We start from the raw sequence: 16,346 nt of genomic DNA, 5'->3' as shown, positions 1-16,346 counted from the left end.
TTTTTTTTCCTTTACTCTAATACTGTCCTCCATAGAATAAAGCGTAAGGAAGCAGATAAAATAGAATCCCATTCATTCATATTATTAACTAACCTACTTAGAGTGTTTCCATATCTCCAGTGTCAAGAAGAAAATTGATATATTGACACGTAGAAACACATTTACCTACCGGTTCAAAATGATTTAAAACTAAAGCCGTCAGAACAATTGTAAGATAAATGTAAGAAAAGACGAAACATCCACGAGAATGAGCCTTGGGATTACAATGAAACAGCCAAGCCTTGTATATCATAAGAGCGTTGGCAACTGCGACCGCCGGGTAGTACCACCCCTCAACGGGTGTTCCTACAAAAGCGGGCCCAAAAAGTGTCATAATTCCCATTAAGACCGAAAATAGAACCGCATAAAATGATGCACGCCATGGATTATAAAATGCCAACATTTTGTATCCAGCATTTTCATAATCACGACGACAATGAAAGCTTAGCCCCATAAAATGGGGAATTTGCCAAGCGACTAGGAGAGCTCCCAAGAGCCATGCAGGAGCTGTGACACTGCCTGTTGCCACAATACCTCCCATAAGAGGCGGAATTCCACCAACAATAGATCCTATCCATGTATTTATAGCAGAAATACGTTTAAGAGGCGTATACACAGCTACATAAAGAAACCAATTGGCTATTCCCAATGCAGATGCTGAAGGACTTACAAGAAATAAAATACCAGATCCCAGTAAAAGTTCACCACCACATAGTATTGAGGCATGTGATCGTGTAATATGACCCATTGGAAGAGGACGACGACATGTTCTTTTCATATTCTTGTCATGTTCCTTCTCAATAATCTGATTAGCTGTGTTAGCAGAGCAACATTGTAAAAGGGTTCCAACTGTTACTGCAGATACCACTAAAGGGCTCGTACCACCACATAGCACGTATCCTGCCACTGTAGTAGCAGTCACAAACGTGGAAAGTCTAAGTTTTCCTAATTGACCCACCAAATGTTTTAATGGTATAACCTTCACGCATTGTTCTGATTCGATTGGGCATCGCAGTTCTGGGGTAACTCCAAGAACCGGACAAGAAGTCGTCTTTGTTTTTACATCCACGGACTTCAGTTGCTGTTCACCCAAAACTCCAGAAAAAGGGCACTTTGCCACAGGACTCGATGTGCTCTGGAAAACCATGAGACCTCGGCCCCTAAGCCGTAAACCTGCGAAAGCAGCTCTGCGGATCATCACTTCCACCCAAAGCTATTGTTAACTTTACCAATACACACACAAACAAACAACCAGAGAGAGAGAAAGAGAGCCACAGAGCCACTCCGATTTGGGTGTATTCACGAGAAACCCACAGAAAAGAAAAAAAAAAGGAAAAGAGAGTTGGTATATGTACGTGTATATTCATGCAAAAATATAGGCAAGACAAAAAAGGAGAAGAATATAAGAAACATCAGTTATAGTGTGTACCATTCAATTTTTTTTCCATTTCTTTCTTTGATCCATCACACATCAAACACACATAGAGAGAACCATCATACATCCATATTTCTCCACTATTTGTGTAAAAACACAAAATAAAAATAAAAAAGTAAAGATTAATCAATTGCACATATCTTTCGTTCCCTCTCTCTCTCTCTCTCTCTCTCTCTCTCTCTCTCTCTCTCTCTCTCTCTCTCTTTCCCTTTCTCTCCTCTGTATATCTGTCTCTGCGCGTTTCCACGTTCGTGTGCCTTTGCAACTTTCCCTATCGCTACGCAGGAAAACCAATGATATACGATATACATAAACATGTATATGTTTATATAGACTTATTAATTTAGTCTTCTAAGTACTTCCGCTACATCAAAGGGAGTAAACGCGTGACCATCTGCAGCATAGAATTTATTGTTAAATTCTACCCAATGCAAACGGAGGGCGTGCAAGAAAGCGGAGAGAGACTCCATACCCAATAAAACCCCAAGCGTTGCGCACATCCACACACAGAAGCCAACAAAAACCAAAATACCTGATCCATTGTCCAAACCAACTGTCATGAGGAATGCAAAGTTCCAGAAGACTTCAGACAACTGTGAATGAGCGAGTGAAAGTGCCCAAAGACGAAGATAGGATGCTGTATTTGAAACACAACCCAAAACATATTCAATAGTGTGAATAACCTGATGAATCATAATTTCACTAAAGTCAAATTCATCTTCTTCACTTTCTTCGTCATGTAATAGAGCCCTAAGGGTCATTTTTTCATCATGATGTTTCTTCTCCATGTAAGGAATTACACACAAAAGAAGCGGCACCATCGCAAATGCAATAATTAGTAGAATAACTTGAATAACCGCTTGACCACTGTACAAAGGTACTGTTACAGTACCAGGTTGTAGAAAAAAGTTTGTCATTGTCTCCAATAGAGAAGGGGCAGCATGTGTGCGATTTTCCCATGGTGTACACCACTTAACAATGATAAGAAGGCACATATAACCAAAGGTACAGGAAAGAAAAACAATTTCAGGTACAAAACGAAACCATACCTGTAATTTATCACCAAAGTAAAGGTGATTCATAAGTGACAAAATAACACCTGCCATCATTTGTATAACTCCAATAATAACAGAACATTTCATTTTAATAGAGTTATAAAATTCCAGTTTGTTTTCTGTTTCTGCCCATGCAGAATCAATACCAAATATAACGCTACCCGCAGGTGTTACACCTGCTGGAGAAGAGGGATGTACTATTCCTTCTGGTCCATTAGGAGGCAATTGTGGCCATCGGTAACCAGAAGCAAATACCTCCACAGAGAATCCAAACATATCATTGTAGAGGAAACCGAGGTAAACGGCAAATAGACCCATAAAAAGAAGTAAATATCGGCCATCAAAGATCATCGCAAAAATTTCGTTAAGTGGTTTTCCCTCCCAGTTCTTCTCCATTAAAATTAAAAATGCTGCAAAAACGGTAAGCATTACACCGTGTCCAATATCACCATACATAATGCCAAAAAGATAAGGGAAGGTAACAATAGTAAAAACACCAGGATTTACTTCTTTATAGCGAGCCATACCGTAACTGTCAACAATACTCTGGAAAGAGCACGTTATTTTGTTTGTGCGAAAATAGGTAGGTGGTTTTTCTTTTGTAGTTAATTCTTCCACAATTGTCAATACTTGTGCACCACTAAGATGCTCTGCCTCTTGCAATACCGCTCTTATGTTATCCATCGCTCTAACTGGCGCCCAACCTTTAGCGACAGCTGTTGCTCCACTAAAACGCAACATATTCATAGTAGAATAGACTGCTTTTTCAACAGCGACAGCGCGACGCCATTCATGTACACTTCCTGCGAGTCCCATTAGTAACTCTCTTTGTCGTAATGCAGACTGTTGTAATGTATGTGTTACTGTTTCCACTTGGTTATGAAGCGATTCGCGCATTCCTTGAAGTCGTTCCTCATTCTCGGCATACTCATAGAGTGTCGCACCATTCACCTCACTAATCTTTGTTAAGGTCTCTCGCAAACGAGGTGCAGGAAAATATATTCCAAATACACACCTATAGACTGCTTGATTTGTTGTAATGTTGTAAAAAGGTGTCTCGATATCATCTGTCTGCATCACAGAGTTTCCACGTGTGGTTCGGTACACCAATCGTTCTAGCGTTGGTACACGGTCTTTTGGAATAACACCTGTTAATAAGTTAAGACCCTGACTCGTTGTTGAAGAACCGCCAAACTCACGACTGAGAACCTCCAAATGCTCACGTGAACGATTACGTTCTTCAATGAGAGATTGATACTGTTCATTTAACTCCCGCACCTCACTCTCACGTTCATCCACTTTGTGCTCTAGTGAGAACATCGTCTCCCGCTCCGCCACCTCGTCTGAGAGGCCCGTCACACCCGCCCGCACAATCTCTTCATGCAAGTAACGCAACTTACGCTCCATATCATCGCAGCGACGCACCTCTTGCACAAAGTCACGCTGGAAGGCACTCACATCGCTATTTAAATCAATAAATTGGAATCCTGCAAGCTGCCCGAGTTTTAGAACGGAATCGTGCGCCGCCTCCCGCTGCATGGTGAGCTGCAGCATCACCATGTCCTCTGAGCGCCAAAGACCACTAGCGGCCTCACGTGGCATTGTGTGTCTTGTTGTATATTTCACTATTTCACGGTATTGAGTTTGTACGTCTTGTTTTCTACTATTTTACGTTCTATCTCCACCTTATACCCTATCTTGTTTTTTTTTCTTTTGTTAATGGATATTCCTTCCTTTTTCCTGAATCGTTTTTTTTTTTTCTTATCCCTAACCTCTTCGTCCCTTTTACTACGAATACACTCTTAAGTTATAGAAAAGAAACGAAAAAAAAACATTTATTTATTTGCTCATCTAGAGTGAAGAACTATGATGGCAAGAAAAACATATATATACATATACTGCCGTTTGGTATATCACATTAAGAAAAAATAATAATTAATGAAAAAAAAAGAGGTAACATTAAAAAAAAAGGGTAAAAAAATAATAATAAATGATTAATCTATCTGTGGCGACTGTGAAGGGGAAAAGCGCTGTTCCGTTTCGTCTGACCTTGAGACTTCTCAAGATGAAGAGTGAACCCATGGTTAAGTTTTAATTGTGTCAACATGCGACAGATCCCAATGGGTCTCTTCCAAGAAAGATTCGCGCAATTCGCACGCAAAGTATCTGCTGTCTTTTTCAAGTCAGTTTTCAATGCGGCATCAAGACGATAGCGCATATTACTTGATCCAATAGATTCTCCCTGCTCTATCCAAAGCTCAGGAGGGATGAAACTTCGTATATACAATTGGGTGGGTTGCATAAAGAAAGCGAGAAAGGTTGAAGACGGTAAAGCCAATTGATGCGGTGGATCCAATTGTGGCTGATGTGTAGTAAGAATGAGGAAATCATTCTGCACTTCCTGTGAAAGATGATATAACCATTCTTCTGGGTTGCGTTCATGATTCTTCGCCTCTTGTGGCAGAATGATCCATCCATCTCCGTACAGTACATTATCACTTATGCAATTGCTGCTTATAATGCTGTCAACACTTAACACAACTTCCCTAGATGTCCACCGTTCACGTTCAAAGTGTGAAGAGCACACACTACGCCCACAAAATACAAGTGTGTCGTTTTCATCCGTATTAGTTCGAATCTCTTCAGTATTCGCTTGCGAGGTATTAAAGTCCTCCACTGCACAGCAACGTGGGGGAATATGAAAAAACGAACGACGTGCAGTGCATGGGATTATGTAACGTCCAAAACGCAGTGAAAGAGGAACATGCTTCTGTAATTGTAAAAAAGGTGCCAAAGTCTGTTGCAAAGCACTTCGCACACTTAAAGGTGCGATTGAACATCGGATAGCACGAATAGAAGGTGTTAGCGAAAGTGAAGTTGTCGTCAGTGCGGTTGTGTCTAAATGAATTGATATCCATGTATTATCCATTAATGGCATAGCCAAAAGTTTGGCTGAATGCACAAGACGAGAAAAGTCATTTATACTTGTAAAAGATGTGAAGAATAGAATAAAGTGATGACTCTCTGCTGACTGCATGCCTGTGGGGAGAAGTAAGTGATGCAAGGCATCCACCACACAGTGGTCTGTCTCTCGCCCCGGCGAACGCACAGGACTGAGTGTATACAAGAGCTGCAGTGGCTCCATCGGGTTGTTGGTATCATTTGTGTTATGACTCCACACTGGGAGAAAACTACTGCTGCTCCTGTTGCCATTTGTTGCAGAGACCTCCACACGAAAAGGAGTTGTACCCTTCATTAGTGCTGTAACACGCGATAAGGTGAGCATTTCACCCACTACTGTGATGAATGTGTTTCGGGCAGAATCAAATAGCTCCCAGTCATGATAGCGAAGGTCAAAAACTATCGTCACTGAAGCAGACGACATTAAAAATATTTCCAGGAACTGCACAGTGACTAGGGAAGTAAAGGAATTAAGGCAAAGAAGAATAAATAAATAAAAAATAAGCAATAGAATAGAAAAAAAAGGATACTTACCCTTTGGAGTTGTAATCCTTTGTCTTCAAAAGGTGCCATAAGAAAACAGAATGAAGAGAAAAGAAAAAAAAAGAACGCGTGATTTTAGGGAAAAAAAACATCATTACCTTTAGCGTAATGGCAACAAGCTAGACGTACGAAAAGAAATAAATATTAGATGAAGAAGAAACATAAAAAATATATACATAAGGTTTAGCTATCGAAAAGGAAGTCTGTCTGCATGGCATTCTTAAGTAAACACTACAGCAGAGTATCTCAAAAAATAACACCCGGAGTTTAAATAGCAGTACCAATTATAAAAACCTTTTCCTGAGATATCTGCCATATTTTTTAAGAAGAAAGAGAAACTACCGGAAAAAATAGAAAAGATACTATAGAATAATCCTGTTTAACAAATTTACACCTTCCATATCCTCTTTAATATTGTTATATACCCAAAGCACAATTCTAACAGTAAACAGGGGTACCAAGAACTGTGGATATTTGCAAAAAGAAAAAAAAACACCAATTGCTTCCTAATTCAAACGGTTACCATTATAATTATTTTTGTACATTATTTCTGTGCCGGCTTTGGTGGGTAAAAGCGACGACCGAAAAGAGAACTCCCCACTCGTACTACAGTTGATCCCATTTTAATTGCATTCTCAAAATCTCCACTCATTCCCATTGAGAGTTCAAATGTGTCAACGGGAACAACAAGGGCATCAGCTACTAAAGCACGACATTGCAACAGGCATTCAAAATTCTCTGGGCGGCTTGAATAGTCCGGCATACCAATAGTCATGAGACCTGTCAACCTTAAATTCTTGCAATTTTCCTGAATATACTTTGCGAGTTCCACCGTTGCTTCTCCTGGTTCTGTGCCGCTCTTTGACTCCTCACCACTGGTGTTTACTTGAATGTACACATCCAATACACGTCCTCCGCGGTACGTTATACAACCAGCATCAAGCTTGGACGCGAGCTTTGTGCTGTCGACACTTTGAACCGCACACAAGCCTTCTGCACCTTCGAGTAGATCCTTAACCTTGTTGCTCTGCAAGTGACCAATAAAGTGCCAGGAAATATCCTTAGGTAACAAATCCGCCTTTTCTACAAGCTCTTGTACGTAGTTTTCTCCGAAAAGACGGTGTCCACAATCGTACAGAGCCTGTAAGCATGGTGGAGACTTGGTTTTGCTTACAGCAACAAGTTTAATAGGCCTTCCACCCGCTGCATTATTAATGCGTGTTAAGACGGCTTTGTAGTTCGCGGCGATTTCCTCACTGCTAGGTTCACTGGACACATCATACCGTGACATGGCGGATCTCAAGAGAAATGGGATAACTCGGAACAGCCTTGATATTTTTTCTATTTTTTTTTTTTTTTTTGCTTTAACGTCGTATCATATATATATAAACGTGTAAAGAATGAGAAGGAGAAAGAGAGAAAGAAATAAAAAGAGAAAAGAAGTATAAAAAAGAGAAGGAAAGAAAGAAAAAAGAGCAAAGTATATGAAAATAAGAGAAAGAAGAAATCCATTAAAAGAAAGTAATAAAGTAAAGGAATATCTTTTTATTTTTTCCTTCATTTTGGTACTTTTCCGGAATTTCCATCAACACAACAACGTTAACACACTATTCTGTCCGAGGAAGCTTGAGGGGTGGCGCACTACCCTTACCATTCCCAGAGTTTTCTTCCTCTTCTTCCTCATCCTCTGTAATGAAAGAGGCATCGCTTTCGTCGTCGTCGTCGTCAGATCCACTACTGCTCTCATCTGTGTCTGCGACAACCACCTCCTCCCCGTCCTTATTTTTGGAGTCCAGTGCGACGAGTGCTGGAAAGAGCGCGAAGATGTCGTTAAATCGCGCCGGGTCGTCTGCCTTATTGTGTGTAATGTCGAGAACGGTGAGTGCGGAAAACGCGGTGGCGAGTCGCTCAATCTCCACCCATTCTTCAATCTGGTTGTTAGCGATGAACAGTTTGCGCAGTGCGGGGGCGGGTGTCGGGGCGGCCTGCACGGCGATCGCGTTGTCGCTCACGTCGAGGACGGCGAGGGCGGGGAGGGCCGCGAGGGGGACGCCGTCGAGGGCCCGCAGCCGCGGCCGCAGCGACACGAGCGTCAGTCGCGTCAACTGCGAGAAACTCAACAGGCGCTCCACCGGCAGCGGGACGTCGTGCAGCGCAATCGCCCGCACCTCCGCCGGCGGAACTCCCCGCGTTTGTTCCTCCACCCGCAGCAGCGCCGTCTTGCGAAGCAGCTCCATTCAACTGAGTGATATATAACTGTATGGTGTGAGTGCCAGAGGGAGAGAGAGAGAAAGGAACACTCTGCTCTTTTTTGGGCCACGGGAAGGCAGAGTGAAGTGGGGTGTGGGAAGGGGAAGAAAAAAAGATAAGAGCCTCAGAGAGAAACAAGCAGAGAGAGAGAGAGAGAGAAAGGAACAGAGAAAGGCAAAGGGAGAGTGGGAGAGAAAGGGAAATATTAACAGCAGTAGTTGCAATTCATTACAGTTCCAATACATACAATACATTTTTGCGGGACTACAGATCATTGCAGCCGCGATGACCAATTAGAAGAAAAAAACAGAAAGGATATGGAGGAAATAAAGAGATAATTAACACAGAATATTTACACGAAAAAAAAAGAAGGAATCTGTGTCTCTTTTCTGTTTTTTTTTTATTATTATTTTCCTAGTCGTATCCCAAATTAACTCTCTCTTCTTTCATCAGGAATAAGAAGAGTTCTTTATTTTGTATCGTATCTTTTTATTTTCTTTTTGGAGTCTTTTTAGGTAATCATGCGAAAAACCTAGAATGTTCTCCTCTGTCTATCGGCAAGACGTCTTTTTTTAGAAAAAAATTCTGTAGGTTTACGCAGACCATGTACATAATAAAGAACAATTTAAAGTACTAAGTGCCTCTGAATACATAAAACACGTTTATAGTTATGGCTACACGTGTCATTTTTTTTTTTTTTTAAGAGCACAAAAGAGTCATACATGAAAATCTCTTTCTATTAACCTTTGTTTTCAGAGTTTTTATCCATCGTTGTTCTCTGTGCCATTGTCATCAGAAGCCGAAAAGAATTGAAACTGAGAGGAAACCACTTCATCATTGGCCTCTTTGTTGTCATTTTTGCGCTATTACTCCAATTTAGATTTCATTCTAATCTCTCCTAGACTATTATCTTTTTTTCTTTTTATCATCATCATCATTATCCCTGTAACACGACATTATACCCCTGCAAGTGCTCTTCTCATCAGTACAATTCACTGTACTCAAGTTTCTGAAGATCTTGATATGGTGAGCAGAGAACAAGGCTGTTACGCAAATGTTGACAATTAATGACATCAACAGCCCACCGTTTCTCGCGATGAGCGCTGATAATTGCGCCAAGAGTTTTAGTCCCATCAAAGTCAACGCGGGTCACATGTGACATGTCAAGTACAAGACGTTTTTGCGTGCCAGGTGCCATTGATTCACGAAACGCCATACTTCTCTCAAATATAGTGGTTTTTACTTTTTCAGCGTTGATAAAAAGAATAGACTCTTGTGGTTGTACTAGAAGGACGCGATATATAATTGGTTGTGGTGTTCGTGGTGATGCATAAGTTTCATCCTCCTCTTCAAACACCACAGCAGCATCTGCTGCATCACTGTAGTTTAGTAAGACACTGAAAAATATACCAACCAATAGACCTACAAACGTGTCAGTCAGTACACAAGCAGCACAAGTAATTATAGTAGAGTAAAGATTAGCAGTATCAATAATATGCAAGACGCGTAGGTCGTGAAAATCCACCAACTTATATGCGACTACCATTAAAATAGCTGCAACTGTTGCCATTGGTAGTTCTTTGAAAAGAGGCAACAGTAAACCACATATGATTGCCACCGCACCACATGACATAATACCACATAAACGAGAAAAGGCACCAGAGTGTACCATTAACGCTGTGCGAGCCAAGGCTGCAGTAGAAGGAATACCTCCAACAAAAGCACTAACAATATTCGCCATTGCCAAACCAAAAGTATCACGAGTACTTGAATAGTTAAGAAAACATTTGTCCTCTACATGATTATTTGCAATAACTGAACTTATCAGAGTTTCCATAAGCCCCACCATAGCAATACCGAATCCATACAGAACAATGGTAGGCTCAAACCATTTTGCGAGTATTAATTCATCCAATGAAACAAACGAAAAGAAGTTAAGTGTTAAATTAGGATATTTCATACTCAGAAGAACGAGAGATCCTTTCGGTATGATATGTGCCACAAGTACACCAAATAGTGTAAATACAATTTGCCATGGGACCTTATTGTATCGCTTTGACAAGACAAGAAGTGGAATGATGGTCACAAGAAAAAGTAATGTATCTGGAATGCTGGTGGTGTGTATTTGCTTATAATCTTCCATCAATTTTTCCAATAACTTCTCCCTAGGTTGTACACCTTGAAGACCTAACGCTGAAGGAATTTGCCCAACAGCTATTACAATCGCCACACCGCAACCAAAACCGTGCGCCACACCAGAGCTGACAAAACGTAAAAGATGATTTACGCGGAAAAGCAGAAATAGAAAAGTCCATAGTCCTGCTTGTAATGCCAATGGAGCCAGAACTGGAATACCATATGAGGATACCATTGACGAAAGCAAACCGCTGAGAGCACCTGTTGGACCGATAACATTGAAATGCGAAGAACCAAATAAGGAAGCAACTGCACCAGCCCAAACACAACTCACAATACCTTGCTCAGGTGTAGCACCACTACCAATAGCTAGTGCAATGCTTAACGGAACATTCACAAGGGATACTGTCAAACCTGCTTTTAAGTTTGCCATAAAATTGTAAAAGAGTGGTTTATGTCTTGGCATAAAAAACCATTCAAGCCAGGTGCGTTGTGGATCCAGCCTCTCGCCCAGAGCGGTCGTTGGGTAACCAAAGACATCTACTGGTCTTAAACAGAATTTTACCATGAATAAAATCTGGGTCCCTCTTTATTATTTATTAATATTGTTTTATATTTAAATACTACTTCTTTTTATTTTTATTTTCCTCAAGTCTTGACTGCCTTTCACTTCAAATAGATTAGATTCTAGCTTAAATAATATAACCAGTATTTTATAAAGACATGTATACATTTAATGTATGCACACAGACACATAAAATTTGTATTTGTATGTATGTTTAATTGTTTATTCGTTTCGGTCCCATTAGCGGGAGGAGAATACATTTAAACAAAAAAAAAGTAATAATACGAAGAAAATAGAAAGAAAAAACATACAAATAGAGTATCCAGAAACGAGACTAAGGGCTCCGAACAAAAAAAAAGAACACGGAAAAAAGGAAACCCTTACAGATATCCGTCAAACGGAAGAAAACATTAATAAAATAAAATAGAAAAAAAAAAGAAAGAAAGTACAACAGGTGACCCAATCCTCTTGTATTCACTAGGAGTGAATAGAGGACCACCAGTCACGATCTGCGACGTCGTCCATACTCACATAGTAGTTGTTTGTCTGCAGCACTGTTGCCTCTCGTGCGTATTCGTCCGGTGTGCAATCGCGCCACCTCTCGCTGTTGCCGATATCCAGCGTGCGTGTTTCCTCGCAGACGACAATGTGCGGTTGACCGTCCGAGCGCCGCACGGTGTATTCGTGAAAGACACGCACATCCCGCATCCACACGCGGTGCCCGTCCACGCGGATGAAGTGGCGGTGCAGAAGAAAGAACGCCACCGGCATCGCCCGCACCCGCACGGAGCCCCGCACAACACCGTGGTCGTGCAGATCGTCCTCCATCATGTCGAATTGGTGGAAGAAGAGAATCGGCACGGTCTGATCCCGCAGCAAATCCCAGTTGATGCCCGGCATGTTTGGCTCCAGCGGCCGCAGTGTGCAGCGGTGGGGATCCACGCCGAAGTAATTGTTACGCCACGCCCAATCCACTCCAGGATCAAATGTCGCGTACGGCGAGTTCTTCCACGATTCCGCAACGGGAATGGTTAGTTGTGGTGCAGTTAACAGGCGGTATGCATCTGTGCGGTAGAAAGCAGCAGCTGAACGCAGGACATCTTCCAGGGAAAATGATAGTAATGGTTTATCAGGACACATCGCAGGTGCAATTTGGAGTGAATTAAATGCAAATTGAATCTCTGGTATAGCGTTAATGCCTACTTTTTTCTCAAGCGAATTCATTTCATCCTGTGTGAGGATGCGATTCAACTCAGTTGCTGTAAACTTCCAACCACAAATTTCTTCCGACCACACTTTTGGTTCAGTTGGTGTAACTGGATTCTCACCACTAACTGTTCCAAGAAAAGTTGTAGAAGACTTGGATGGTAAAAATGTTGATGGCGTTACTGTAGGTGTAATAACTACAGCCTTTAAATTTGTCGAAGTGCTGAGTGGCCCAATTTGTATCATCGCATTGTGATTTACTTCTGACGTAGATGCTGTCATAGTATTGCTTGGAATCAACGGATTTTTTACCAAAACATGAGACAAGGGGAAATCTACCTCCTCTGAAAGAATTGTCGCAATCTTCTCTAGTCCACCAACATCTACTTCATCAAAAAAATCCAACCTAGTACTATCAACGTCAATAACTCCTATCACTTGCCCTTTTTTTGTTTTAATAGGAATTACAATTTCAGATTTTGATGCACTGTCGCATGCAATATGCCCAGGGAATTTGTGTACATCAGGAACAATGACTGTTTCACCCTTTTCGACTGCTGTTCCACAAACACCACGACCAACTTGTATAGTGCTACAAGCTGGCCGTCCCTGAAAAGGCCCCAGAACAAGCAACTCTGGAGTTCGTAAAAGGTAAAATCCAAGCCAGTTTACAGGTGTATCTTGCAGTGGTGCTGAGGCATTTGCATAAGCGTTGAGTTCGTAGAAAAGTAAAGCAGCAACGTTTCCCAAATTCACCACCATATGAAGGCCAGGTACTATCTTTCGGTTACTATCTTCAACGAAAGCTTTCACTTGAATTCCAAGACGGTCATATAACTCTTTCTTACTGACCCCAATTTTTGGGCTAGTAGAGCCGTCTTTCTCATACATGATGTTGAAACGTAAATAAAAATAAGGAATTAACTTTTTATTCTGCTAAATGTAGTACAGAATAAATAAATATATATATATATATATATATATATATATATATATCAAAAAAAGAACAAAAATAAAAATATCACTAAAAAGAATAGCACAGACATCATCTCCCACCACCAGAGAGACTTCAAACAGAAAGAACAAAAGGTAGAAGGAAAAAAAAAAACAGAATAAACGTGGGAGAAGAAAATAGAATCAGAAATAATGTCTCATACTCCATCAAAAAGACTCATTGGAATGTGTAATGAATGACTAAGCATACGCCCGTGTAGCCCACACGGGATAACAGCTTCCTCCATATACTTTACACCATATATTCGTTTTAAGTGTGGGTGAGGAGAGTGTGCCACAGGAAGCAGCAGATCAGAGTCATCGCTTGAAAAAGAATGAGAAAAATGGACATATTTAAGTGGAAACAACTCCTCACGATACCACCACTCATTTGGCCACGTTCTACGTGCTCCATCACGAGCAAACACAAGACGGTCCTCCTTCTCTTCCAGGATAAAAATGTCCACAAAGTATCCAAAATGTATACAGGAGTTATTACCGGCATCCCAAGCTGGCGGAGGTAGAGCAGAACTGTAAACCTTATATCCGAACAGCGGGACGTATTCGAGTACAAGATCGGAGTTCTTACTGTCTGTGTTTGGGTAGTCAAACGCCTCACGGAGTTTGCTTTCATCAGAAGCAGCAATAGCCAAATCAACATCATCATCCCATGGAATAATACTGTTATGACGCACGGCCCCGAGAAGAGTACCGCTTGCTGCCCAACATGTTACACCTGCTCGTTCCAATACGTGCAAGACATCCCGCATCAGACGATGCAGCGCGGCACGCATTACAGCAGGCACAACAATACGCCGCATAAGATGGCTGCAACTAACTGGGCAGCACAATTCATACCCCCCATCTGAGCGTGGCATAATCTCATTGATTAATTCAGAGTTAGGCGAAGAAAAACAAAAAGAGGAACCACAGGAACAATATGAGGGCAGATATATCGCTTTAGTACTCTTTTCATTTGTCATACGTAATCGTTGTTGCACAAGGAACGCGTAGATAGCTTGAGAATACCCTTTCTCTACCGAGACGCTCCTGTCAAGCATCTCAATAAGTTCATTTTCAAGTTTACTCGGGAGCCAGCGGTATGGTTCATCATGCAGTTTTTGTATTACCTCCTCCAGTACATTTTTCACGTTATTACCACATTGGTTTGCGTCTAATGGTATCGACTCAACCAATTTGGTTGTAGAGTGGGGACAGTGTGGGGTTGATATTACAGCAGCGCGCTGCTTCGCTAAGTAATATATACAACGGATTCCAGCAGACGACATTCTAGAAGTAAGCTAAAAAGCCACACTCTTTTCGATTGTATACTCACTCCCTTTTTGCTGCTACTTCTTTAACTGCTGCTGCTGCATTCTAAAAAAGGCAATAAACAAAATAAGGGAATAAGATAAATAACATAAAAGACTGAAGAAGTTTCAGAAGTCTGATACTCTTGCCCCTTGTAGAGTACAAATGAAGGTAGAATTCACAAGATTTCTTTTTTCCTATACCCAAATTTCTCATTTTTAGCCACTGACATTTCTTTCACTTTACTCATCCTATGAATTTTAACTACTTTCTTTTTTCCTTTCCTTGCCTCTGGAAAATAAAAATGTTCTATTTCATGGTCGCAGTTTTTGTCCCTTTTTAGAGACGCTACTCCCTCAAAAAAAAAAAAGTAGTCACATCGTTCAGAAAGGTATGTAAACTGAGGCACACTTTCACATTTGGATGCATTCTTATAAAATCCCCACTATCGCCAACCACCAGTGATGTTCTTTATTTCCCCTATTTTTTTTTTCTCCTTCTTTTCCTTTTTTACTTCTTTTCTCGATCGCACACCTGTCGCGTTTCATGCAGAACAAGGCATTTTTCATTTTATTTCCATTTCCCAAAGAAAAATAGAAAGGATAATTTGATAACAAAAACGAAAATACCAAAAACAGATACTGTAGCTTTTGCTTCCTCATTTTTATCCTTTCCTTCTCAGTTCGTTTTTTTCTTTGCTGGTAAAAATTTCATCAGTTTTTCCCCCTTCTTTTTTTTTACTCTTTATTTCTTTCCTGTATATATTCAGGCAAACACGCACATATACATATGAGTATATATATATATATATATATATATATATATATCAACTTCTTGTCACTTAATGGTGTCTTATATAAATAGTCCGAGGCACATACTTGTGATGCGAGCGAACTGTGTGGTTATAGAACCTCGAGTCTCTGCAATCTTCAGGAATGGTCGTAGGGTCAAGAGATCTCAAGCAACGTCTTATCTCATGGCGGTGGATGACTTGGTTTCCGCAGAGAGAAGTCGCAGCGTTTTTGCATGCCTGCTTGCCTTTTACCCATTCCTTGCACGTGCCGTTGCTGATTCTGTCAACATTTTCAATCATACATTGCCACAATTCCTTAAATTGACCACTTTCGTACTGTTCACCACAGAGGCTTTCAAAGTCACTCTGACAATGCGTTACTGCGCCACGGCGGTGGTGATGGTGGGATAGGCACCGTGAAACTCCCTTTTGCTGCTCCTGCTCTTCACCCTTGCGTTGATGACAGAACCGTTCATGGTGGAGTTTTTCTTCATAATGATGCGGTGGTTGTTCTTTACCATCGCGTTGAACAGTAACCCATTTTCGGTGGGGTTTTTCCTCATGGGGTTTCGGCGGTTGTGGGACCCCATGCTCTGGAAGCTCCTCTGTCTTATACTGTGCCACAAGTTCAGCAGACACAGTACTACAAAGAACCGCAAGACATATTACTGTAAACCAGAGTTTCATTTGCGTTTGTGTAGGTATGAATTTCGTTTTTCCTTAACTTAGTAATGTGGTGTTTTTCTCACTCTCTAGTTGTGTATCTGAATAAGCAATAAAAGGAATGGGAGCAGGAAAGGGAGCAAAAAAAAAAAAATAGGAAATGAAAAAAAAAAACAATACAGAAGGAAAGAGGTTATTGCATGGGCGCCTGTGGAAGTAAGAAAAAAAAAAGAAACCGGACACCACTGATTACATGTGTGTGGCACGTAATATAATGTTCCAATTTACTTCATTCAATCTTTTTCTTTTTCCCTATGTCTGTGACTGTGTCTGTGTCTGTGTTTGTGTGTGTGAGTTTGTGTTTGCGTCACATAATTTTACAATATATGGTACCAT

The 16,346-nt window shown here is 40.9% G+C and overlaps 9 protein-coding genes across 9 annotated transcripts; all 9 read right to left on the bottom strand.

The window, feature by feature from the left end:
* Positions 1 to 97: 97 nt before the first annotated feature.
* LSM04_007128 (UbiA prenyltransferase family) lies at positions 98 to 1,237 on the bottom strand (the record flags this gene model as incomplete). The annotated part of the gene is made up of 1 exon (XM_067333583.1): positions 98 to 1,237. One exon carries the CDS (start codon positions 1,235 to 1,237, stop codon positions 98 to 100), a length of 1,140 nt encoding a protein of 379 aa, XP_067190539.1.
* Positions 1,238 to 1,812: 575 nt separating this feature from the next.
* Positions 1,813 to 4,131, bottom strand: LSM04_001770 (V-type ATPase; the record flags this gene model as incomplete). The annotated part of the gene is made up of 1 exon (XM_067333581.1): positions 1,813 to 4,131. One exon carries the CDS (start codon positions 4,129 to 4,131, stop codon positions 1,813 to 1,815), a length of 2,319 nt encoding a protein of 772 aa, XP_067190418.1.
* A 397-nt stretch (positions 4,132 to 4,528) lies between these two features.
* On the bottom strand, positions 4,529 to 5,815 carry LSM04_007282 (uncharacterized protein; the record flags this gene model as incomplete). Its single annotated transcript, XM_067333580.1, has 1 exon — positions 4,529 to 5,815. The coding sequence occupies one exon, from the start codon at positions 5,813 to 5,815 to the stop codon at positions 4,529 to 4,531; it is 1,287 nt and encodes a 428-aa protein (XP_067190547.1).
* A 762-nt stretch (positions 5,816 to 6,577) lies between these two features.
* On the bottom strand, positions 6,578 to 7,324 carry LSM04_003714 (Alanine racemase; the record flags this gene model as incomplete). The annotated part of the gene is made up of 1 exon (XM_067333579.1): positions 6,578 to 7,324. The coding sequence occupies one exon, from the start codon at positions 7,322 to 7,324 to the stop codon at positions 6,578 to 6,580; it is 747 nt and encodes a 248-aa protein (XP_067190456.1).
* Positions 7,325 to 7,640: 316 nt separating this feature from the next.
* Positions 7,641 to 8,270, bottom strand: LSM04_005169 (uncharacterized protein; the record flags this gene model as incomplete). Its single annotated transcript, XM_067333578.1, has 1 exon — positions 7,641 to 8,270. One exon carries the CDS (start codon positions 8,268 to 8,270, stop codon positions 7,641 to 7,643), a length of 630 nt encoding a protein of 209 aa, XP_067190485.1.
* Positions 8,271 to 9,265: 995 nt separating this feature from the next.
* Positions 9,266 to 10,987, bottom strand: LSM04_001193 (SLC26A/SulP transporter domain; the record flags this gene model as incomplete). The annotated part of the gene is made up of 1 exon (XM_067333577.1): positions 9,266 to 10,987. The coding sequence occupies one exon, from the start codon at positions 10,985 to 10,987 to the stop codon at positions 9,266 to 9,268; it is 1,722 nt and encodes a 573-aa protein (XP_067190399.1).
* A 474-nt stretch (positions 10,988 to 11,461) lies between these two features.
* LSM04_005240 (TIP41-like protein) lies at positions 11,462 to 13,081 on the bottom strand (the record flags this gene model as incomplete). Its single annotated transcript, XM_067333576.1, has 1 exon — positions 11,462 to 13,081. The coding sequence occupies one exon, from the start codon at positions 13,079 to 13,081 to the stop codon at positions 11,462 to 11,464; it is 1,620 nt and encodes a 539-aa protein (XP_067190488.1).
* A 260-nt stretch (positions 13,082 to 13,341) lies between these two features.
* On the bottom strand, positions 13,342 to 14,472 carry LSM04_007625 (LicD family; the record flags this gene model as incomplete). Its single annotated transcript, XM_067333575.1, has 1 exon — positions 13,342 to 14,472. One exon carries the CDS (start codon positions 14,470 to 14,472, stop codon positions 13,342 to 13,344), a length of 1,131 nt encoding a protein of 376 aa, XP_067190555.1.
* Positions 14,473 to 15,335: 863 nt separating this feature from the next.
* On the bottom strand, positions 15,336 to 15,974 carry LSM04_003954 (uncharacterized protein; the record flags this gene model as incomplete). Its single annotated transcript, XM_067333574.1, has 1 exon — positions 15,336 to 15,974. One exon carries the CDS (start codon positions 15,972 to 15,974, stop codon positions 15,336 to 15,338), a length of 639 nt encoding a protein of 212 aa, XP_067190461.1.
* Between the last annotated feature and the right edge of the window lie 372 nt (positions 15,975 to 16,346).

This window comes from Trypanosoma melophagium (assembly GCF_022059095.1).
Source record: "Trypanosoma melophagium isolate St. Kilda chromosome Unknown ctg27segment0, whole genome shotgun sequence".
NCBI lineage: Eukaryota > Euglenozoa > Kinetoplastea > Trypanosomatida > Trypanosomatidae > Trypanosoma > Trypanosoma melophagium.
This window is presented reverse-complemented; position numbering and strand designations above follow the sequence as displayed.